This window comes from Rattus norvegicus, chromosome 3, assembly GCF_021556685.1.
Source record: "Rattus norvegicus strain SHRSP/BbbUtx chromosome 3, alternate assembly SHRSP_T2T, whole genome shotgun sequence".
NCBI lineage: Eukaryota > Metazoa > Chordata > Mammalia > Rodentia > Muridae > Rattus > Rattus norvegicus.
Genome location: NC_141536.1, coordinates 44,007,323 through 44,031,434, shown reverse-complemented (window position 1 = coordinate 44,031,434; position 24,112 = coordinate 44,007,323). Strand labels below are relative to the sequence as shown.

The 24,112-nt window shown below is 44.7% G+C and overlaps 1 protein-coding gene across 2 annotated transcripts in view; it reads left to right on the top strand.

Annotated features, from left to right (window-relative positions):
* Ly75 (lymphocyte antigen 75) overlaps positions 1-24,112 on the top strand; it is an 87,587-nt gene that overhangs the window by 8,842 nt on the left and 54,633 nt on the right. For both annotated transcript variants that reach the window (XR_015683294.1, NM_001427146.1), the window contains 9 exon segments: positions 5,248-5,418; positions 9,038-9,202; positions 15,383-15,493; positions 16,499-16,639; positions 18,474-18,665; positions 19,695-19,852; positions 21,222-21,332; positions 21,855-21,943; positions 22,059-22,228. Coding sequence is in view for 1 of the 2 variants with exons in the window: in NM_001427146.1 (NP_001414075.1) it covers positions 5,248-5,418; positions 9,038-9,202; positions 15,383-15,493; positions 16,499-16,639; positions 18,474-18,665; positions 19,695-19,852; positions 21,222-21,332; positions 21,855-21,943; positions 22,059-22,228 (1,308 nt within the window). In the remaining variant the exon portion in view is untranslated.

Genomic DNA, 24,112 nt, shown 5'->3' with positions numbered 1-24,112 from the left:
TAGGGCCTGTGAGACCTCCAAACATAGGATCTTGACCATATTTACATACCAGGCATGTGGAATGGACCTTCAATACAATTGGGGATCGGTTGGTCACCCCATTATATTTATGCCACTGTCCCACCCATGGGCATTTCTTGCCACACCGCTCATCCCTGCAGCTCACAGCATTCATATGTGGGTAATACTGTTGATGACTCCCTCTCACCCCCCGGAAGACTGGATAGCATCTTCCAAAACTGTGGAAGCTATCCAGCAAGGAGAAAGCTTTCTGATCAATACGACTTGGTTTCTCCATGTCCTGTGACCAGTATGTGCAGTAATAGGGTCTCACCATCAAGTTCTGAAGGGCAACCAAGAGCAGTGTTAATGCCCTGATAGTTTGGGGGATCTTTGGGACACCGCTGACCAATCACGTGAGGGGAAGTATACCACACTTGGCACTGGGGCTTTCATTTGGCAACCTATGACTTCTGGGAGGTCATTTCCACTGTGTAGGGTAAATCCAAATAAATTCTTGAATATAAAAATATGTAGATATTCATTTACAGGAAACATTTAAAAGGTAGGTTTTCATGGTTTTTTTTTAAAAACTTCCTAAGCGTTAGTCTTCTCCTAACCCCCTCCTCTGTCTTCCCTTCCTACTCCTCCCCCCACTTAAACTTCTTCCCCATTCCTCCGTACCACCTGTGTTCTACTATCCTTCCTCCCTTCAGAGCTTTCTTCCTCTTCCTGAGTCTATGGCCATATTCGACATACATGAGTTTGAAGGAAAGATAAAGAACTTCCTCCTAAATCTGCCTGTAGACCCAGGATGGCAACTTAAGTCCCATCCTAACCATTATCTGCTCAGGTTTTTCTGCTTAGAGAATCTCATTCTGTTTCTCATGAAGTCTGGTTCTGCTCTTAATGAAGAAATATTAGAAACTGAAAGATGGGGTTTTCCTTTCCTTCAGTTCGTGACCATTAAAATCATTAAAGTGTTTCTATTTACCAGCTCCCTTTGAACCTCAGAATTGTTACCTGAGGGCCAGGGAGCTGGCTTCATTGGGGAAATGCTTTCTGCACATGCTGGGTTTGCTGTGCATGAGGACTCAAGTTTGAGTCCTTAGCATGCATGAAAGTCCTGGGTGGGTGTGGCAGCCTGTTTATAATCTCATCGCCCTGGAGACAGAGACAAGATCCCTGGCTAGCTAGACTAGTCCAATCAGCACACTAAGGATTCAAGTGAGCATTGGAGAGCTATCAAGGAAGAGCACCAGTGTCAATATTCTGGCCTCATACCCACATGTACATACACATACAAACACATACAAACATACATACACTGCAGAAAAAGAAGAGGATGGTAAAAGAAGAGAGAGAGAGAGAGAGAGAAAGAGAGAGAGAAATAGACAGAGACAGACAGACAGGGAGGGAGGGAGGGACAGGGACAGAGACAGAGACAGACAGAGAGCTCAGGGAAAGACAGAATTGTTGCTTGAACTTAAAGTGATTGCCATCTGGATACCCCTTATGGACAAGCTTAAATACTGTGCAACATGATGCCATCTAACGTGGCAACTGAAAGAAAACACTGAACCCAAAAGAATGGCTTCAGATAGCATTGTGTGTGTGTGTGTGTGTGTGTGTGTGTGTGTGTGTGTATGTGTGTGTGTGTGTGTGTGTGTGTGTGTGTGTGTGTGTGTATGTGTGTGTGTTTGCATGTTTGCTTTGGGATCAGTCCTTTCCTGGAGCTTTACTTTTCTGCCCTGGGTTCTTCTGAGAGAAGAGTTGTAATCTTTTAACTCCCTCCATTTTTGAAGTATCTTCATTTCAGCAAAAGTTGCCTTCTTTCTTATTTTATGGGTTTTATTTATACGTTAATAACGTAATGAATATGTTATTATATAAGTGATCGGCAGCACAAAAATGGGGAGAGAGACCAGGAACATTGCACAGCAGTGCCCAGGAGAACGACAGAGCCAGGGCACAGCCAACAGAGCTGATGTGTTTCTTCATATTTTCAGATTTAATACTCAAAATGCTAAAACCATTTTAGACACAAGAGTTCTACCTAATTAGGATTTGCACCCGAGGTCGGAAACCCCTCTTGAAGAGTTAGAGGGAGGGACTGAAGGAGCTGAAGGGGATGGTAACCCCATAGGAAGAACAGCAGTCTCAACTAACCTGGATCCCTGGGAGATCCCAAAGACTAAACCACCAACCAAAGAGCATACAGGACTGGGCCGAGGCCCCTGGCACACAGGTAGCAGAGGGCTGCCTTGTCTGGCCTCACTTGGAGAGGATGCCCCAAGGAAGGGGTATGCTTGGGGAGTTGAGGGGGAGTCACCTTCTCAGAGGCAAAGGGGATGAAGCCCTGTGGAGGGAGGACTGAGAATTACGTCTGGAATGTAAAAACTAAAATAAAATCATTGATTTTTAAAAAGAGAGAAAGAAAAAGATTTACATCCAATTTTAATTTGCACAGAGGCCAAGGCCAAAGCTGCCACCTTTCTCTGCGCCTCTCTGGGTATCTGACACCACTCACTCTCTACAAGTCCGAGATCTAGAAGTCCCTCTTGAATTGTCCCGCTTTCTCCTCCCACCATTCAGCTTTAACCAAATATTAATCCTGCCAATCCTAACTTGCAAATTTGCATATACCCCTTCCAATTCTAATGTGAGGAAACTTCTCCAGGCCTGCTCTCTAACTCCTGATACTGGTCCATGCCCAACCCGGCTGTCTATAATGATGAAAAAAGTAGGCTAGTCGAGCCCCAACCAAGTAAAGTCCCAAGTTATCCAGCCTGTTGCAGAAAAGCTGGGTATAAAAGTGAAGATCCATTTCCCCCAAATAACAGTATCCTATTTCTCCCTTGGCATTTGCTACCTAATTTCCTTTTCTGTTTTACTTTAACAATATTAGCATTTATTTACCATTATGTTGTGAGTTCTCTCATAGAAATCGTCTTTATACAAAAGTGCTCTAAGTGTAAAAAAAACTTATGAATGGATTGCTTTTAACAGCTCCTGTATATACAGTTATATCCTAAGATAGCTTGGCTCAACTGGCATCTTGATAATATCATAAATGCGTATTGACTCACGTAGAGAATGGACAGAATCTACGTGTGCTTGGTGACTCTTCTGGAGCCTGCCAAACCCTGGTCACTAACGCAATTCATTTTCCGAGTAAGCACCTGATCTCACAAGTTTGTGACAATGACATCTTCAGTTGTTGGTTTGAAGATGTTGTCAGCCTAAATCCACACAGTGAGAGGGGAGTCTTGTCAGGAGAGCCTGTCGTAGTCAGGACATCGGCGGGATCCAGATAGGCCGGTGACAGCAAAGGGCAATTGAGAACAAATGCTTATGTTAGCAGAGAGCATAGTAGGCTGCCCATATCTAGCAGTTTACAGTGAGCTGTGTGACACCCAGAACTGTGACAAGTGTCTTTGAGCCATGAGTACCTTGAAACCTGCAGTGGTTTTAGTGTGTGTCAGTGACTACTCAAAGAGGCTGTCGTTATTCCCCGTGCTTCACGATGGGCCACCCCATGTGTCCTTAACTACTTCTCAGAAGTGGGAATTCCACTATACAGCTCTGATCTCACAGGCTTGTGGCGAGGAACAAGTACAGAGTGTCTGGAAGCACTTTGCACACAGAAATAAAAGGTTTTAGAAAACCCTGAAGGCCCCAGCAGCAGAAGCAGCAGAAGCAGCAGAAGCAGCAGAAGCAGCATTGCGTCATGCTCTGGGAGTGTCCTCTCGGTACAGTAATAAGGAAGGGGAAATGGTCATGTGCCTTGGGGGCTTTTTTTTTTTTTTGACATGGTCAAACTTGAAACATATGTGATGAGCAGGCTCCTTATAAAACAAAAGGCCACCACACTCTTGAGCAGAATTAGTCCCTTGAAAGCCATTATTCCCTTGAAAGGCATAGGGAAACAATGACCCACAAAGATGAGGTTTTTTTTTTTCCTACAGAGAAGCATCCAGACGATTCTTGCTTCTCTTGTACTGATGTGTGTGTAATAGCTTCCAAACTTAAGTCTCTTGCTTCGGGTATATGAATCAAGCAGATCCTCGAGTCTTTCTGAGGGACTCTTAAAGCCTGATGAAGGTTAATGAGATCTGATGACTATGCTCTCCCTCATGGCCATTCTTTCGTCGGATAATAACCAGTTTTGAAGAAATTGAAGCTGTAGAAAAGAGGTGACAGAAATAGATACATGGTTAGCTGTCTTTAAAACAGGTTTTCTCGGAAGACGGTTATTGACATAGTATTGAGCACTTCCTCTGGGGGTCCCAGGCATATCCGGTTTGTGATAATTTCCCAGTGCCTCTCTAGGAGCCAGAGAAAATGACTAAAATAAAAGCCACCCCATTGGTCACCAGCCTTTCCCATGACTGCCCTGTTAAGGTCAGTTCTTTTTTCATAACCTGAATTACCTGTCTTGACTGTCTCCACGCACCTACCCAGGAGTCCAGCAGCTCTCTCCCTTCATTTTCTCAGAGCCACAGCCTCCATTCCGTTAGGCAGCAATAGCCTTTGTCCATCTTTCTAATCGCACAAGTGGTTCCAAAGCTGATGCAGACATCAGCGATGCCAGCCTCACGCTCACTGAAGAAATGGAGGTGATTGTACCTGGGCTGCCTTGTCTGACCTCGGTGGAAGACAATGTGCTTAGTCCCACAGAGACTTGATGTACCAGGGTGGAGGGATACCCAGAGGGACCCCCACCTGCTCAGAGAAGGGGAGAGGAAAGGGAGGAATGATTGTGGGTGTGGTTGATGGGGAGGGGGGCAGTGAGCAGGATGTAAAATGAATAAAAAAGAAAGAAATGAAGGTCAATTGAAACTCTGTCAAGATACCCATTTTGAGGAAGTACCTGTGTCTCCCCCATCCCCCACCCCATGATGGTGTCAGTCTCCTCTTACTTGATCAAGCCAGGGTCTTTCGTTGCTTCCTTACATCACAGAAAAGAAACCTTACATTTTTGCTAAACACACAGTAGACAACCCTTGAGGTAAGTACCGACAGTCCCAGTTCGAAATGCAGAAACTACACTTGCAGGAGACTCCAGCATTTAAAGCACAGACCAGAGCAGTCTGTCCCTGTGCTCTTTCCACAGTCTATAGCCCTCTCAGATACTGTAGGCTCATAAGTGGAACCAACACCCTTTCTTTAAACGTTTTAGAAACTAGCTACCCTGAGATGGTTGTTCAGCTCTGAACTGTCCTCTTCTTCATCCCCATTCCGCAGAGATATATACCAGAGATGGGAACTCCTACGGGAGGCCTTGTGAATTCCCTTTCTTAATTGGTAAGACATGGCACCATGACTGCATTCGGGATGAAGACCATAAAGGGCCATGGTGTGCCACTACCCTAAACTATGAATATGATCAAAAGTGGGGCATCTGCCTACAACCAGGTACGTACGGGCTGGCGAACTCTCTCGAAGCAAGGAGAGAGTAGCATTTATAGGTGGCAGAGGGGGAAGTGGGGGAGTTAAGGTGACTTGGCAGCCGATATCTTCCTAGATGAAGAATATGCATTTGCAGGACCTTGACCTTCTTCCCAGAAGTCAGGAACCGCTTTGAGTTTGTCTCGAGAAGCTGGTCAAGAAGAGAAGCAGGACCGTTTGTGGAAGATGGGATTAGGGGAGGGCACTGGGGAAGCTCAGCTGCATCAGGGAAACGTGGAAGGGGTACGAGCAGGTGAGGCGTTGCAGCTTCTGGAGAAAGTGGGGCAGGGCATAAGGCACTGGGGCTTGACTAGAAGGAAATCGTCTTTGTGAGTTACCTGAAGCAAACAAGGACAGGTACAAATGGGCGGGAAAGCCATATTGAGGACTGTGACAACTTAAAGTAGATTTGTGCCCTGCAGCCAAGGTCCCCTGCGAATTAGTGACAATGTTTGGTCCGCCATGCCCATGCATTGATCAAAGTATGTTTTCAAGTGTTCTCATTAGAACAACGCTATCCAGGGCACGAAAGCATTCGTTCCTCTTTATAGAAACGGACAGACCAAAGAGTGCTGGTGATACTGTCTGGTATATAACAGAGACAGCTTTGTAGCAAATGGGCGAGCGGTACAAAGAAGTCACAGTAATGGCGCTGTGCATACTTAGTGAGTATTGAATACCAAGGGTGAGAGCTAACCCTTGTAACCTCAGCACTCATCGGACTGATCCTGGAGAATGATGAGTTTCAGGTCAGCCTGCGCTATGGAAGTGTAACCGATACCATCTCAAAGAAAGCTGATGACAGTAACCTGAAAGACCCTATAAAAAAAAGAGAAAAGAACTTCAGATGTAATAACAACAGAGGATAATTAAATGGCCTCTTGTCTTAGTTTGAATTTCTATCACTGTGACAAAACACCACGACCAAAGAGCGAGTTAGCGGGGAAAGGGTTCATTTGGCTCACATGTCTGTGTCACTGTTCACCATTGAAGGAAATCAGGACAGGAACTCAAACAGGAACCTGGAGGCAGGAGCTGATGCAGAGGTCATAGAGTGGTCAGCTTACTGCCTTCCTCCCTATGGCCTGCTCAGTATGCTTTCTTATAGGCCCAGGACCACAAGCCCAACACAGCATCACCCACATAATCTGGCCCACCCCCCATCAATCACTAAGTAAGAAAAGGCCTTATGGTTCCATCCTATGACAGATCTGACAGCACTTTGCTCAGTTGAGGTCCCTCCCTTCAGATAAATCTATCGTGTGTCAAGTTGACATAAGACTATCGCTACCCCAGTCCCAACATCTCCCACTGGCGTAAGCCTTCAACATCTACTGTAGCCATTCAGTCACCACAGCAACTACAGGAAAACATAGTGAGGCCCAGGTGGACCACATAGTTGCATAAGGTCCTGAAGGTCTAAGAAAGCTGGCTGTGAAGCCTTTGCCCCAGATGGCTCTACTCTCCTGCCCAGAGAAAGGGTAGCCTGGTGCCACTGTATGCTGCTCCCTCCTTAAGAGAATCTAAGCTTCTGACCAACTTGAAGAAGTTAGACAGGGCCAGTGATTCCATACATCAGGGTGTACTGATACCAGCTGGAGTGTTTGTTAGCACAGAGGGTCACCTCCAAAGGTTCAGATTCCGTGGCTTTGAGATGGAGCCTAAAAATCTGTAGTTTCACGGGGCTCCCAGGTTTTTCCGATGATGCTGGTCTGAGGACCTCTCTGTGAGAATTGCTTTGCTAGACTAAGGCCCAGGCATTCTAAACACCTGGGATCTAGTTAGACTATTTTTTTTTTAAAAGTACACAGTGTTTGCTTCTTCTTATAATTTATAACAAGCAAATTGTGGCTAAGCGTATAACCGTGTCATCTAACGCTCACTGTAGCTTGGGTCAGACATTTCAGGTGAGAATTTTCTCGGGTGAGGGGAAGTGGCCTCAGTTGATGGAAGAACCTGCCAGGGTCAGACCACATTTATGTGAAGCCTGGTGGAAAGGCCAGTATTCCTGATGCTCACTCTCCAGGGTCTTTACCTGTTTTGCCTCCTCTACTGAAACATACCTATGTGCCTAGGTGCCTTCTTGGGCACGGGGTGTGAATGCATTCACGTTCCTACCAGAGTTACTTTCCACGAAAGAAAGCTGAATTCTCAAATCTGAGGTCCACAGCGGTAGTGTGGAATAACAAACACACTGCCACCCCACTGGAAGCTTCTAGCTTTACCAAGTAGAGGCCTTCGCTGGGAATATGAATGTGCCTGCAATTTATCCTATTCTCCCTCCACCAAGTGGCACTAAGGAGTATATACCACAGAAGACTGGGGAAGATGCCGATGTGCCACTCAGAAGGCACAGAGGCGATGGGTGTTCTGGTTATACCATTGCCACAGACACCTGTGGGTCCTTGCCCCACTCCGCGCATTCCGCAGTGGATCTCTGAGTGACTCTCCGGTGTATAGAACCACGAGTGTACTATTTGGTGTGTGACTGGTGTGGGAAGCCCCTTGAAACTCCCTGGATGGGGCGTCGAGTCTCGTGATCTGGCCTGAATTGGTTTTCCCTCTCTCTGGGGTCACATAGGAAGCAGAGTACATTTTGAACCAATTGTCTCAAGATCTATGCCGCTAACTCAATCGTGGTACGATTTGATGGCTCTTTATTTGAAACATACATTTCTATATCTGATGTGTATGCTATGGAACTGGGGGCGGGGTGTTTAAGTGGGTAAGAGTGCTTGCTTTGAGACCATGAGAACTTGAATTTAAATCCCTGGCACCCAAATTTAAAAATAGAAAGAAAGCTAGACATAGTTAAGGACACCTGCCATTAACCCCACTGCTATGGAGGTTGAAAACAAGAGGATTTGTGGGGTTTCCTGGTTGCTAAACTAGCTTCAAGTTAACCAACAGATCCTGTCTCAGGAGAAGGTGTAAAGGGACACACCAAAACACCCTCCTGTCTCCGTTTGCACATACACACACCAGCACAAACATGCATACGTTCCACGCACACACGGAGAATACACTGTGGACCTTCTGCGTTGTACACTCATGTTCCCATGCCTATGTGTGCCTATGTAATGTGAGTTCTACATGGTTAATTCTATTCATGTAGTCAATCATCTATTCAAATATTAAGGGGAAATTTGGGCTGAATCTCCAAAATAAAGAAGTCACTATGCTCTGTACCTAAGCCATTTTGACAGCGTCTCCGTGCATACTAAGACTGGAGACAACATATCTTTGCCAAGTTCAAGTGAGCTTATTTCCCACTGACCCAGTGCCCCTGCGTATACTGAGACCAGCACCTTCAGGCAAAGGGCATGAGGGAACACTGGTGAAAGCATGGTGTCGCAGTTGACAGGACATAGAGGGACAGTGAAAGAGTTAGCCCGCTTGAGTCATTTGGCAGGCTCTGACTTCCATTTCGGTGAATAAAGAAAGGACCAAAATATGCTCCATGCAGTGACTGCCTCCGTCTTGGCACGTCCTAAGCGAATGCAGATTGAATTGCAATCTTGTAAGCACTCCAAGTAACAGAAAACACGATGTCCTTGTGATGACTGACTTATCTCTTTATCAACAGAAAATGGCTGCGAAGGTAATTGGGAGAAGAATGGGCAGATTGGAAGTTGCTACCAGTTTAATAACCAGGAAGTTCTGACTTGGAAGGAAGCTTATGTTTCTTGTCAGAACCAAGGAGCTGATTTACTGAGCATCCACAGCACTGCAGAATTGGCCTATATTACGGGTAGGTTTGACTTGCCTGTCGTGGGGCAGACGGCTGGAGTTGTAAAGACGCTTTCTTCTTCTACACTGTAGGACCGGGCACACTCTTTTGATGATATCCTTTCCAGCCTCTCTTAAAATCTAAACCTTGCGTTGACGCCTACAAGAAAAAAAGGGGGGATGGGGGACTAAGTGTAAGTGTATTCCATGTGTTGAAGCTAGAGGGGAAAACCGCTGCTTAGAAACCAAGTTAGAGCACAAGGTGCAACTGGTATCCCAATGAAGAGGAGAGGGCGAACTCTAAACCCCCGGACACCACAAAACGGAGAATTCGAGGAAGATAGATCGGGTAGTGAATCATGCTAGCTGGCCTCAGTGAAAAGTCTTCATGTGGGAGTGGAAGGTGCAGGGGACAAGGAGAGGTTTAGGGTTTTCTTTGACTGTTTTAAAAATATCGCGTGTATGCACACATGCGCGTGCCTGTGGGTGTGTGTGTTTTCATGTGTGTGAGTGCCGGTACGCTGGGAAGCGATAAAGGGCATCAGATCCTTTGGGGCTAGAGTTACGGGCTGTTGTGAGTGCATACAGGTCATCTGCAAGAGCGACGTGCGCCCTTAACCATGGAGCCGAGCCTCCGCCCCTGGAAGAGTGTTAAAGGCATGCTTACGTGGACAGGGGGAAGCACATGCAGCCTCAACCCTACACAGAGAATTATAAGCAACGGAAGAATCTTGAGAGTAGGAGGAGCAGTCCCCCGCCCCGAGGAAGAGCACACCAATTGGTTATCCAGTACCAAATGGTCACCCCTGAAGGCATCCGTACACATAGCGTTATGCAGACTGAGCAGGGTGCAACTTTGTACTTAGATGTGTATATGTAGCATTTACATCAATGCCTGTGAGGACCATCAGTGGAAAGAGAGGCTGTGAGCTTACAAGAGCAGGGAGAAGTGTATGGGGCAGTGTAGAGGGAGGGAAAGGAAGGGGGAAACGATGTCATAGTACTGTAATCTCAAAAAATGGAGGAAGTCATTTTTAAAAAGAGGCCCTAAAGTGAATGAATAGCAAGGATAGGCAGAGTGGATTTGTTTGCTCTTGTTTTGTCTCCAGGGTGGTGAAAATTTAAAATATTATATGCATACATATATATTTATATACACATACATATGTGATAAATAATACATGATGTATTGTGCATTTAATTATTTATACGCGATATATTACGTATGTAATGAAAATACCATTTCCCCGAAAGCCTTTGATTTTTTAGCAATCGGTGATTGATTAACACTGGGAATCTATTTCCAGAAACAAAGAGGTGACCCCTTTTGTGAGTCCCTTGAAATCCTAAAGGTTTTTCTTTTTTCTTTCTGCCTGTCTTGCCTTCTCCTTAGCTATGTCTTTTGAGTTTTATTGTTGCTGTCAATCCATAGAAGGGTGGTAGATTTGAACTGTTTGGACTCACATGTCACTGGCTTTCTTAGGACCTAAAACCAACTGGAGTTCCCCCTAAAACTCCAAAAAAGTCCCCACATGCTCTGTGCAGGAACATCTCCTAATTTGCCTTCACCCTGAGAATTTTTCCACCTTGAGCTACTTGACCTGTGCCCCAAGGCCAGGACAGTTCCAGGTTAGGGTGTTTGCAGGTTAGGGTGTTTGCAGGTTAGGGTATTTGCAGGTTAGGGTGTTTGCAGGTTAGGGTGTTTGCAGGTTAGGGTGTTTGCAGGTTAGGGTGTTTGCACCTTAGGGCAATTGCAGCCTTCTGATGCAGCTGAAGAGTTCTTCTGTGGTCCGATTTAGGCATAAGTTATCAGGTTTGTCATCACGGAGGAGAAGTATGCAGTCAGACCTGAACAGAGGTCTCAAGGGCAGCCAAGTGTGTCTCGGGCAAATATTTGCAAATTATGTATGTGGTGGCACGAGGGTAATAGTCAGAATTTGTAAGGAACTCTTAATAACTCAGTCGCAAAATTTGACCACATAAGAGCTATATAGGCCTAAATAGACAGCTGTAAAAACCTACGAAACTAGTCAACAGATAGGATAGAGTTATAAATGCTCAAAATAAACACAAACCAATGCCACGGTAAGATATCACTTCTTTACTACTATAGTGGTTAAAAACAACAACAGTGATAATGATAATGATAATAATAATAATAATAATAATAATAATAATAATAATAATAATAGAAAATGAGGACCAGGAGACAGGAGAACACTTACACACAGTCAGGAAAAGTGTAAAGTAGTTCCACCATTATGGAAGACAGTAGAAGCTTCCTCAGAATATTAAAAAGAGGACAACCCCGCAGCTCCTGTACCAGACACACAGCCAAAGAGAAGGAAGGAGCATGGCCAGGAGATACCCACTCTTCCACACTGACGGCAGCTCTATTCACAGTGACCTACATAATAACCTACAGCAATCGACAACCCAGTGAGATAAAGAAAAACACGGCAAGCCATAAAAGAAAGAAATCCTGGCATATGTGACAGCTCAGACGTTATGATAGGTGAAGTAAGGGAGGCACAGAAAGAGGAACACCACAAGATGACAGTCTTGGGATCTCAACTCCTAATCTCCTAAGAGCCGAGAGGAGTGGGAAGGGAAGGCTGAGGAGAGCAGCAGGAAGTGAAGAGAGGGGCCCCGGGGAGAGGTTGATCAGTTGGTACAAAGTAACATTTACAACTGAATGGTGGTGTTCCTTGGCACAATGAGGTGATTGTATTGTAGATGACGGTCATACAATGTATATTTCAAAATGAGTGGAGAGGATTTGGACTGCTCTTATCACAAAGAAAAGGTAAATGTTTAAAGTGATAAGTGTGGGGGCTGGGGATTTAGCTCAGTGGTAGAGCGCTTACCTAGGAAGCGCAAGGCCCTGGGTTCGGTCTCCAGCTCCGGAAAAAAAAGAACCAAAAAAAAAAAAAAAAAGTGATAAGTGTGCCCATTTCCCTAATTCCACCACTATACAGTGAGTCAAAGTTTCACATTGGCATATGGCTACTATGTGCCAATTAAAAACAGACGAAAGAAGGAAAAAGAATAAAGGATTTGCCCATTCCTCCAGTCAGAGTTTCGAAGTTCTCTACTGTACATCATCTGCAAGTCAAAGTTTTACCTGGGCTGTAAGTAAAGAAAAAGCCCAGTTCTTGATGGTCCACATAAATCGTCTCTGTCCTTCGTATCTACCGACAAGTACATTTAGAACGTATCCATTTCTCATTTACATCCACTGGGTCGCCAGCATGGCAGAAAACACAAATTCTGTAATTCCAGTGACGTCAACACAGTACAAACTAGTAAGGACAGTAAGGAGACAAATCAGGAACTTTAGTTCCAAAGACCACAGTATGTAAGTCTGTCCTTGCAGCCTGCAGGTAAGCGCCTGGATTGATTATACAACTGTAATTACTTCCGGGGGCGGGGAGCTATCTGAAAAGCCTTCTTAGGAAGGGTGTGACTGAATCTGTAGTGGATAGGAGGGTATTCCCGGTATCCTGCTTGGGTTGTGACAGGAAGGTTGAAATAAAAGCAACCAATATTGGGACTATCAGGGGACGTGTCTGACACCATTCAGTCTGGAGCACCAGAAATACTTCTTAGTTTCCAGGACTTCTTCTGGAATGCTGGAGAGCCAACTGCTTTTACTTGCAAAGGGAGCGGTGGGCTAGATTACATGAGAGTGTGCTCTCTAACTGCTAGCAGCTGTTGCAGGAGCTTGTAGGGTGAGAGAGAAGGAAGAATCCAAAGCTCGTCCCAACCTCCTCAAGGCTTCTACACAAACACCTGGCCTCTCTTTACTCAATAAAGCATTTCTGCCATCGACTTACTTGAAAAGGTGGTGCAAACTTTTAATTTCTCACCCCCCCCCCATACTTCTATCTGTATCTAGACCGTGGTCCCTCCAACTCCTCCAAAAACTCCTTCTCTTTCCCAAGTCCTTTGTGTCTTACCAGCCGTTCTCCCACACTTCCGTCCTGATCACTGCACGGACTCCTTTTCCCTTGCCAGCATCCTGCGTAAACATCCACCCTTGAAGACATGCCTGTTTCTGGGTCCTCGGAGCCTCCCCCTTCTTTCTTAAGGAAGATCCTTAGCAGGTCCCCACGAGGCCTGCTTTATACATTTGGCTTCTTGAGCCATCAGGGAGGCAAAGATTATGTATAATCAAAGTTGCTCTTGAAAAGTCCTCATAGTCTGAATATGGTTTTTCTCTGTGTAGTCCCTATAGTCTATAGTACATACACTCGGGCACCTTATAGGGAGAGCGACAGGACATGATGTAATAATACACATATTCCCTTGGGAGGAATTAGGAAGCTGTCATTAAGTAATTTTCAGCTGAAAAATGTCCCACCAAATTTATAAAGATCCCTGTCTTAATGTTTGTCAGCATCCCCTTGTCACTCACAGTCTGTTTCACCAGTTGCTCTGTCTCTTCTACCTGGCCTTCAATTAATTTTTCAAATTCTTCCCTCTCGGCCTTGATAAAGTCTTTCTTTCCAGGTTCATGACCTCCTAGATGATGGTAAATGTCTGAGTTAGGGTTTTATTGTTGTGAAGAGACATCATGACCAAGGCAACTCTTATAAAGGAGAACATTTATTGGGACTGACTGGCTTGCCGCTTAACAGATTCAGTCCGTCATCATCACGGTTGGAAGCATGGCAGCATGCAGGCAGACGTGTGCTGGAGGGGGAGCTGAGGGTTCTGCATCTTCATCTGGAGGCAGCCAAGGAGGCTCTCCTCCACACTGGGTAGAGCTTAGCACAGGACAACTCAAAGCCCATCCCCGCAGTCACACACACACACACACACACACACACACACACACACACACACACACGCATTCCATCCAACAAGGCCACACCTCCTAATAGTGCCACTTTCCGTGGTCCAAGCATTCAAACACATGGGTCTATGGGGACCACACCTCTTCAAACCACCACAATAGAAATCTTTACAATCATTTTTATATTCTTTATGTTCTTTCTCCAGTATGTATGGATCCAAACAAGCACGGGCACATCCATATTTTGTATCCACATCAGGTGACATATGAGCAACTAGTCTCACTATTGAAATTATTTATACTTCCCTGTCCCCTTCCTTCCCTTCTTTTCCTGACGGTTTTGATGATGAAATAAGAAGATTGTATGATGTGTCTTCCTGATAACAGGTGTGTGTGTGTGTGTGTGTGTGTGTGTAAAACTCTTATACCTAGTTTAAACACACTAAATAGTAGAGTCAGGAAACAGTTCCCATACATATTTCTTACCCAGAAATGCTTTTCCATTTGAGGAGTCTCTAGGTGCTCTCCCTACTAAACTGAACTTCTTATGAGGGAAATACTTTATGGTTTTGACTTTTATATTCATAGGCCTGGCAAGTAAAATAGGCTTTATGGCTTTGACCTGTCAGTTTGGGATACAATCAGGTCTTCAATGTCTAGGCACGGGATGGAAACTGCTTTGGGGTAAGGCTTCTAAGTAAGGATTGAAAATACAAAGTGAAACTGCCTCTCAGAAAATTCTTTTACCACAGTGGAGCAAGAATTGGACATTTGGAAAGCATAATTGAACAAAGTTGAACAAATTGAAGACTGTGGCCTTCTCAAAAAAAAAAAAAAAAGAAGAAGAAGTTTTGTTGTCTGTTAACATGACCTGACTCTGTTGCCTAGACAGGAATCCCACAGTGGGATTCCTGCTTCCATTAAGACCGTCTGTTTTTTTTTTTTTTTTTTTTTTTGGTTCTTTTTTTTTTCGGAGCTGGGGACCGAACCCAGGGCCTTGCGCTTCCTAGGTAAGTGCTCTACCACTGAGCTAAATCCCCAGCCCCAGACCGTCTGTTTTTTAACTATCAATAAAAACTTAGTTTGATTTATATAATTTTGTCATTGTTAAAAATTATATAATTCTGTGTGTGTGTGCGTGTGTGTGCGCGTGTGTGTGCGCACGTGTGCACTCACACACACACTATGCTTTTTCTTTGGTTCTTTTTCCTCTGTTGTTTCGTCTTATTTTGATTTCTTCATCTTGATTTTATCGTCATTATTATTTTATATGCTTGTTTTTGTGAACTTGGATGGGGAGGGAAGTGGGGAGGATCTGGGAGGAGTTAGGGGAGGAAAAACTATAACCAGAATATATTGCATAAAAGATCTATTTTCAATTAACAAATGATGTCATTCCTACAGGAAAAGAAGACATTGCTAGAATTGTTTGGATTGGACTGAATCAACTCTATTCTGCTAGAGGCTGGGAATGGTCAGACTTCAAGCCACTCAAGTTTCTTAACTGGGATCCAGGTAAATGCTCTTCCCTTACAATGTATACAGGGTAAAAACTTCAAAAGCTAGCAACCTTTCACTCATCCAGAGCTTAGAAAAGTGTCTTGTACAGTCATATCTCATGCTTGCTACCTCAGAATTTTTTTCAGACATTCTTAACTGTGGTGCTATTTTAGACAAGTTAGCCATGCCGTAGGCAATGGAGAGTTGCTCCTGGCCTTAGAGCACCCCTGCATTTTCAAAGTAACAACAGAATGAACCCCACAACATGGCCGGGAATCCGTCTACATCCCATACAGTCTTGACTCCCAACGTTGTGCTCAGTCTGCAGCTTACCTTTAATGCGGAAAATCCCTTCCTTCCACACGATAGCACCGAAACACTAGGCACACAGCAGATGTTTATTACACAAATAAATACATCATTGAAAATGACGTCCTGCTCAGCCAGAAGCTCTTTCTGCAAAGATGAGGAACCTTTTGAAAACTAAAGTCTGATAAAGGTGAAACCTGAATGGTAACATGAGTAACTGTGTTCCACCTACATAGAAGAAAAATAGGTTGAGTATTATACGACAACCATGATGTTTTCGTCAATTAAATATTCTTTTTTTTTTTTTGGTTCTTTTTTTCGGAGCTGGGGATCGAACCAATTAAATATTCTTAATAGTAAACAAAATAAGACTCTACTGAGTCAAAAATGGACTATGCTAGGCAAGTACTCTTCTACTGAGCTACAGTCCCAGTCCTTGAAAGAATATTTACGGTCTCCAAGGCAGAGCCGCACATTAGTATTTCTGTCTGGTTGTAAATATTTACCGTGGGGTAAATTTAATGTGCACTAAGAGGCTCTGGCCACAGATGTGTGTGGTGGAAGCACTGCAGCCTGTAACTTTCCAACTTAGTTGAAAGTTTTAACTGTACCATGAGCCTCCATAACGACAGACAATTATGAACTTGAATAATTTTAAGTCCACTCTAGCCCTAACCTCCTCCGACCTCCTGGAAAATCTGTCTTTTTAAGGCATGCCCATTGCACCTGTGATCGGTGGGTCGAGCTGTGCAAGAATGGACACAGAGTCCGGGCTGTGGCAAAGTGTTTCCTGCGAATCTCAGCAGCCTTACATCTGCAAGAAGCCACTGAACAGCACGGCGGAGCGCCCAGGTATGCCCTTCCCTTCCTCATGTGCACAAATACGGCCAGAGTTTTGTGAACTGTGTAAATGCATGCAGATATCTACTTTCCTTTCCTTCACTGGATACTGCCAATGGTTGGTTAGTGTGTGTGGGGGGGGGGGTGTTGTTTTTATCTCCAGAATCCATGCTAAAATGATATGTTTGTCATCCCAAGGCTGGAGGTGGGGGGTGGGCAGGGCAGGAGAATCCTTAGGGTTGACTGGCCAGATAGTCTACCTTAATTGATATACTTTGGGTTAATGTAAGACTCTATCTCACTTCCTCAAAGGAGGTTGATAACTTTCCTGAGGATGACAGCGGAGGTTGTCCTTTGGATACACACACACACACACACACACACACACACACACACACTCGGTCCACGTTTTTCTGTCTCTAGTGCTACATGTATACATATCCATGCCCAGAATTTTACAAATGTGTTAGGGATTGGAACTCAGATTCTTAGGTCCCTGTACTTGCAAAGCAAGGGCTCTTACCCATTGAGACATCTCCCCAGCACTGAGTTCTTATCCGGAAAGGAGTATAGAGCAATTTTAAAAAGAGTTACATGGAATGAGGTAAGGAAGTGTCTTACGATAACAGGAAGAAACGAACATTTATCTTCCAAGTAACCAAATATAGCCCATACGACAGAAAACATAATGGAGAGACCACACAGGGGAGAATGTACAAGAACTGACGGTAGCATAAATAAATATCTTGAAGTCACCATTATTAAATAAATTGCGGTGTTTCCATAACGTGTGCCTATTATAACTGTGCCGGCAGGAAAATTCAAGGAGCAGAACAAAATGTTATGCCTACCTATCATTTTAACGTTGTGAAAATATGTTTCTGTGGAGATAGAGGCTACAGTGTGTGAATGATTGCTTGAGTTCATTTACATGTGGTTTTTCTCTCTGTTTCTTTCCATAATTGAAATATCCCATAGCAATAATGAATGTCATTTAGTGCCTAAGTTAATTGAGTTATTTTCTTGTAAAAAAAAAAAAGAAAAAAGAAGAAAAAAAATCCACGTTTTTTAAGATGACTGTGTTTGCTTGTTAAAAAAATAAATAATTAAATGTTCCAGGAGGATCTGGATATGTGGAACAACAAAACCACTTTCTAGTTTTGCTAACGAGAGTAATAGCCCTTTGCCTCTGAAAGGTTAGACTTCCCTAATGCACTTCGTTATGGCCTTAGACTCCCTGGTCCTTCAGAGCGGATGAAGGTGTCTAAAAAAGCCATTCCATCCTCCCCCCCCCCAGCCTTTCTTTTCTTTTTTTTTTTTTTTTTTTTTTTGGAGCTGGGGACCGAACCTCCCCCCAGCCTTTGCCCCTTAAATCTCTACCTGCCCTTTATTCAACAGTAGGTGTTAATGTGCATCCACTTATTAAGCTGGCCACACGAGAAAAGAAGGCTTGCGTTTTACCAGTCTCAGCGACATGGGTGGGGGTGACCTTCCAAATCTCAGACCAGGAAAAGATTGTCAGCCTCTGGCCTACTCCATACCTGTCTTCCACTTAGGACGACTAAAGTCATTCCCTTCCCCGACTGTGTTTATGCTCCTTAGTCTTGTCCGGCCACATTCCATAATGTGTCTCAGAATAAGGACGTTTCCTTATCTCCTCGGGAGTTCTCACAGTGCCAGATCTATAGTAAGCACCGGGGTAAAATGCACTTCACTCTGATAGCTGACTTCGGGTCTCCCAGTTTTCCAGAAGCTTGTGACCCAAGAAAGAAACATTGGCAGGGTCTTTGGTTCAGAATGGATCTGTCTTTACTGGAATATAAACCACTGCTCTCCCCACCCCCAGATGATTGGACGGACTCAGATACCCTCTGTGACGGGGGCTGGCTGCCTAATAAAGGGTTCTGCTATCTGCTGGCAAATGAAAGTGGTTCCTGGGACGCAGCGCGTATGAAATGCAAAGCCTTGGGTGCAGACCTCACCAGCATTCACTCCTTAGCAGATGTGGAGTTGGTCGTCACAAAACTCCACAGTGGGGGTGAGTTTGTTTTAAACTCTTGTTTCAGGTGTTTAAAGCATTTCAAGTCTCCCTGCTTTCAGCCACGGTGGGAGTGCCAGGCTTCCAGCCTGCCCAGCAGGAAGAGCACATGCAGGGCCATTTCAGGAAGTGGACTTGTCCCAGACCCCGCCTTGTACAGTGCTGTAGCTACCACATGGCTTTTGAACTCTTGAGAGGTAGTTAGGGGGCTGGAGAGACGGTTCAGCGGTTAAGAGCACTGACTGCTCTTCCAGAGGTCCTGAATTCAAATCCCAGCAACCACATGGTGGCTCTCAGCCAGGTAATAGGATCTGATGCCCTCTTCTGGTGAAGACAGCGACAGTGTACTCATAAAGTAAATAAATAAATCTTTGAACGGAAGGTAGTTAGGAAACATGAGGAACTGAGGTATCCCTTCTGTTTCAGCTTCATTTCTCTGTATTACGGTTTAAATAGCTGCCCCTGTCCAGCGCCACTAAATCAGAAACTCTCCCTCTGCCCGTAATTGTGCTGCATCCTCTTTAAGTTCTTCTAAAAACCTACTTGATGATCCTTTCTCTCTTTCGACCATCGGGAACTATGACAAACAAAGACGTCCTAGACTCTGCCATCTTCCTAGAAGCAGGCGGCAGGGGTACCTGTTCTGTGTCTGTCATTGCTGTCCACGTGAAGACCGAGGTCATTTCGGAGCAACAGTGGACAAGAAACTTTTCTACTTAGAGTATCTAGGGATGTGTTTATAGAGTTTCACTAATATCCATAGAGCAGAGTTTGTGTGCAGCAGTTTCGAGGGACACATCAGTTTCGAGGGACCCCCAGCTGGCAGATCCTAGAGCAGTTCTTCCCCCTGTGTGCACTGGGTGCAGTAAGAGGAACATTGTAGGCCTGGAGACCGCCCCCTGCCTGCCCATCAACCCCCTTAGTAGGCGACTAAGGAGTACCGAGAAGCCCCCCGAAACCACGACAGCAACATACATATTACAACATACAACAGGGCAAAGCCAAACAAAGAAAACGCTTTTCTTTTAGATGTCAAAGAAGAGATCTGGACAGGCCTGAAGAACACAAACAGCCCCACTTTGTTCCAGTGGTCGGACGGGACGGAAGTTACTGTAACGCACTGGAATGAGAATGAGCCAAACGTCCCCTACAATAAGACGCCCAACTGTGTTTCCTATTTAGGAAAGGTAGGACGCCTCCCTCCCGGGGTTTATTTACAGTCCTTTTTGTTAGCGCTCCTAATAATATTAACATTGTGCTAGGAACGGGATCTGTGTGCAAGCTGAGAAGGAAAAGGTCAGATCCTGCAGATTGGCATCCCGATAGGTGGTGATCGCTGAGTAAGCAGTTCACTTGATGTCTAAGCACCCACCCACTGCAGTCTGGAAAAGAAGCGTGGACTCTTTAGAACTCCTGGGTCAAGTGACCTGCTTTCCTCAAGGGTCCAAGTCTCGGTCAGCCTTCCTGCTCTTATGACTGATGTTTAGCAGGTAGCCAGGGCTCAGCCTGAAAGACTCCATATTCTCATGCTCCAAGTTTTCAATAAGTCATGATTTGAGGCTAACTGGAAAACGCTTTTCAGTAGTTCAGTTTTAAATTAAAAAAAGTGTTTAAAGGCTTTCCAATATTTTAATTTTTAAAGTTATATTTTTAAAAAAAATTGGGTTAGATGTGTTCAGAAAATCAACTCTTCCTGAGATGTGGCTTGCTTAACACTCACCAAGCATGCTCTGACTGGGAGCCTTAAATAGGCTGCATCTTGCACAGAAGGACTTAAACACCTCTTTTCGTTTTGTTTGCATCGAGTTCCTACAGGCAGCTGTCTCTCCTGGTAATCAGGGTGACTGTCGCCTAGAAATCTAAGGGAGACTTTAAATGGAAGTGTCAAACTGCGTGCGCATTTAGAAGTGCCCGATTGCAAAGACGTGTCTTAGACGTGTCACACTCGGTGCCCTACTTTAAAAGCCAAGATGGCTCAATGCATCATCCAAAGTGAGGAATGAAGAGAAGGCCTAGCTACACAGCCTGCCTGAATTCAAAAGTGACCCTGGTCGCGGTCAAGCCACCGACATTTAGTTTCGAGAAGCAATGCCGCTTAGCCAATTAAGCAAAATCAGGTTTATGTGGCATATTTGAAAGAGACAATTTTGATGTCCAGACTGGAGTAAAGTTAAAAGAAACCCTTGACCCTTCCCTTCTTGAGCAGTAGCTCTTGTCATCCTTACATACATGAGGACACGTGACCAGACTTCAGTTGATGTCTCCCAAGGATTTTAACCTCTGAACAAACTTCAGACAGGTCACAGGGAAACAACTAGAATGCTGGCAGCTTCGGGGGTTGGGTGGTAGGGAGGAAGTTCTTCTCTCTTCAACTTCTTGTCTACATGCCCTTCTTAAGCTTATAAGAAGAGGGGCTTTGTGCACACTGTGTCGTGGAGCTGGCAGCCTCAGACACTATCTCTCCCTACCACAACCCCCCATAGTTACCGTGAGTTAATTCTAAAATGTTTTGGCAAATAATTTGTTCGATAACAATTTATTTTTCGTCCTTAAAAGTTAGGTCAGTGGAAAGTCCAGTCCTGTGAAAAGGAACTCAGATACGTATGCAAGAAAAAGGGAGAAATAACTAAGGATGCACGGTCTGATGAGCTGTGTCCGCCGAATGAGGTAGGTAAAGAAATGCCTCTGTGAGTTCCTGAAGTGGAATTATCCCTCTGTCCTTAAAGATGACATCTGAAGCGTACACAATTAGAGCTTGGAAAGGGAAAGTACTGGTTTCTGTTCATACATTTAAGCAAAATTGGGAAAGAGGAGAGTCATAACACGCTGGTATTCTTAGGGAAAGAAAAGGCTTACCTGTTCACAAATTCCTATAAATATGTAAATACGACTACCTTCCTGGATGTTGAGAGAGTTAGAGTTCCTCCAGCGGCAGCAGCGGCGGCAGCGCTGTCCCTGAGAACTGATTCAACCAATAGTTGCAGTAGAGTGAGTCAGGGAGAAGGGGCCAAGAACCCCACGTCACATCTTAGTCACGTAGAGGTGACCTGTGCAACCGAGCTCCATCCTTCCCAGGTGAGGACAGTCACGTCCTCTGCTTCCTCGGGGTCAGATGATTTTGTCAGAGGCTGGGGACAGGGGATATCATTAAGTCTCAAACCGTGTGATGGCGTTCTTCCTCTGACTTAGGGCTGGAAGAGACACGGAGAAACCTGTTACAAGATCTATGAGAAAGAGGTTCCTTTCGGGACGAACTGCAACCTGACCATCACTAGCAGGTGTGACCATCGGTACACACGCGGGAGAAAACCTATAACTGACTTTGCCTAAAGAGTCCCCTGAGAAAAGAGCGCGGGGGCGGGGGGTGGCTTCTTATTTCAAAACCCTTTGTAGGTTTGAGCAGGAGTACTTGAATGACATGATGAAGAACTACGACAAGTCCCTTCAGAAGTACTTCTGGACTGGCCTGAGAGACGCCGACTCCCGAGGAGAGTACAGTTGGGCCGTGGCTGGGGGGGCGAAGCAGGCTGTGACCTTTTCCAACTGGAATTTTCTTGAACCAGGTGAGCGCTTTATGAAGGGCTGGCAATGCTTTAGGGCAGAGCTGGCAAGGAGGCCGTTGGCGTAGAGCCCCACGCTTTAATGTAGCCCCAGATTTGCGGTTACCTAGTCTGCAAAGCTTGCTTGTGTCTGCCTATTCAGGTTTCCCCGGGAGACCTAGGCAGCTGTGGCACTAGGGACAGAGACGGGCAGCCACAGAAAGAGTGATTCACAGTGGGGCCGTAGCTTAGCATCGTGCCAAGTCTGCCTGTGGTTCTGATTTTATGGTCATTTCCAAAAGCTCGTCCGTGCTGAGGTGAAAGGTGGAGTGGGAAGCTTGGGGAAGCAGAAGCTATTCTCTTGCTTTGGATTGAATAACTATTCTAAATGCTAACTCATTAAAGATTAATATGCTCGTGCCAACCGGTGGTAGTGATGAATTGGGGGGAGGGGGTGTGTCTAGAGAAGGATAAAATAGAAAGATAAGAAGGCACAAGCTCCGTTGGGCCATAGTGGCATACACCTTTAATCCCGGATCTCAGAATGAAGAGGCAGGTAGATCTCTGTGAGTTCGAGGCCAACCTGGTCTACATAGTGGTTCTAGAAAACCAGAACCACATAGCCTATGGAGAAAAACAACAGAGCACAAGCTCAGTAAAGCAGAAGCTTGCTAACCAAATGCTTCACCCCCAAAAAACAAACAAACAAAACAACCAAAAAAAAAAAAACCAACAAAAGGAAAAAAAATCCACAAACACAAACAAAAACACATGTGAAATCCGTGTTTAAAACTAAAGTGACATTACTGAGCCCTGCGTGAAGCCTTGTGGACACCCACTTCCTGACAGGTCCGTGAGAAGAAGGGGGGCCATCCCTGCTACTTTAGCTTGGAGAGACTTAAAAGGGGTGGCAGGGGGAATGCCACCGAAGGAGTACCAACTGTGCTGTGAGAAAGCCCTCGTTCTACTGTAAAGATACTGCCTAAGTTTTTAAGAAGCAAAGAGGTAGACCACAAAGTGGCGAACACCACATCCCTCTCCAGCACGCTCGTCACCTGAGCTTGGGGATAAGGGCATCGGTGGTGTTCAGCCCTGGAGTCTGTGAAACCCACGCCAGAAGCAATGCTTTTGTTCTCTCCACTCAGTCCATCTGATAATCCATTTCCAAGGCCAATGGCCCAGAGCCAAGACCAGCACCATGAGTGTGAGGGTTGGGTTTGTTTTGTTGGGGTGGTTTTTTCTTTAAACATTTCCTATGAAGTAGTTTACATTTTTATCTATCTGTCTCCTGACTTCCTACTGAAGAATTAAACACGTATTTGTCTTAGTCTCTGTGAGAATAAATTAGGAAGGCAGTGTAAGTTAGCATTTATTTCTAAAGTTAGTTTATTTGTCTTCATACAGCTCCAAGCATTTATCATAATTTGCCTCAGAAACCAGAAGAATGTAGAAGTTCCACCTGACTTTAGAGCTGAGAAAATACAGGCTCCAGTGATTCGTTTAACAAAATATGCCTGCTTATTGATCAGTAAAATCCATTATCTCCTGACTTCCAAGTCAGTGCTGTTTAGATTGACTTGTCCAAACAAGATAGGGCTTGCAAGTCATTCTACATTTCTCTTTTCAGATGTATGATACTATCTCGTGTTGATATAATGTGATCATTAAGATACTTTTCTATAGCATTGGAAAATTGGACTGTGTGATCTTACCATAGAGCACAGTACTTGAAATAGAGGGTCTTCACAAACTTGGTGACTTGTGATCATGACTACCAGCGTGCGTGGCATTAATAATAATAAAATCACCTTTTCACACAGAGCAGGGAGAATACAGCTGCTAAGCCTGGTTAAACAGCACTTAAATTAGAAATATTTTAGAAGGTAAGACATAGACTTCTTAAAATAT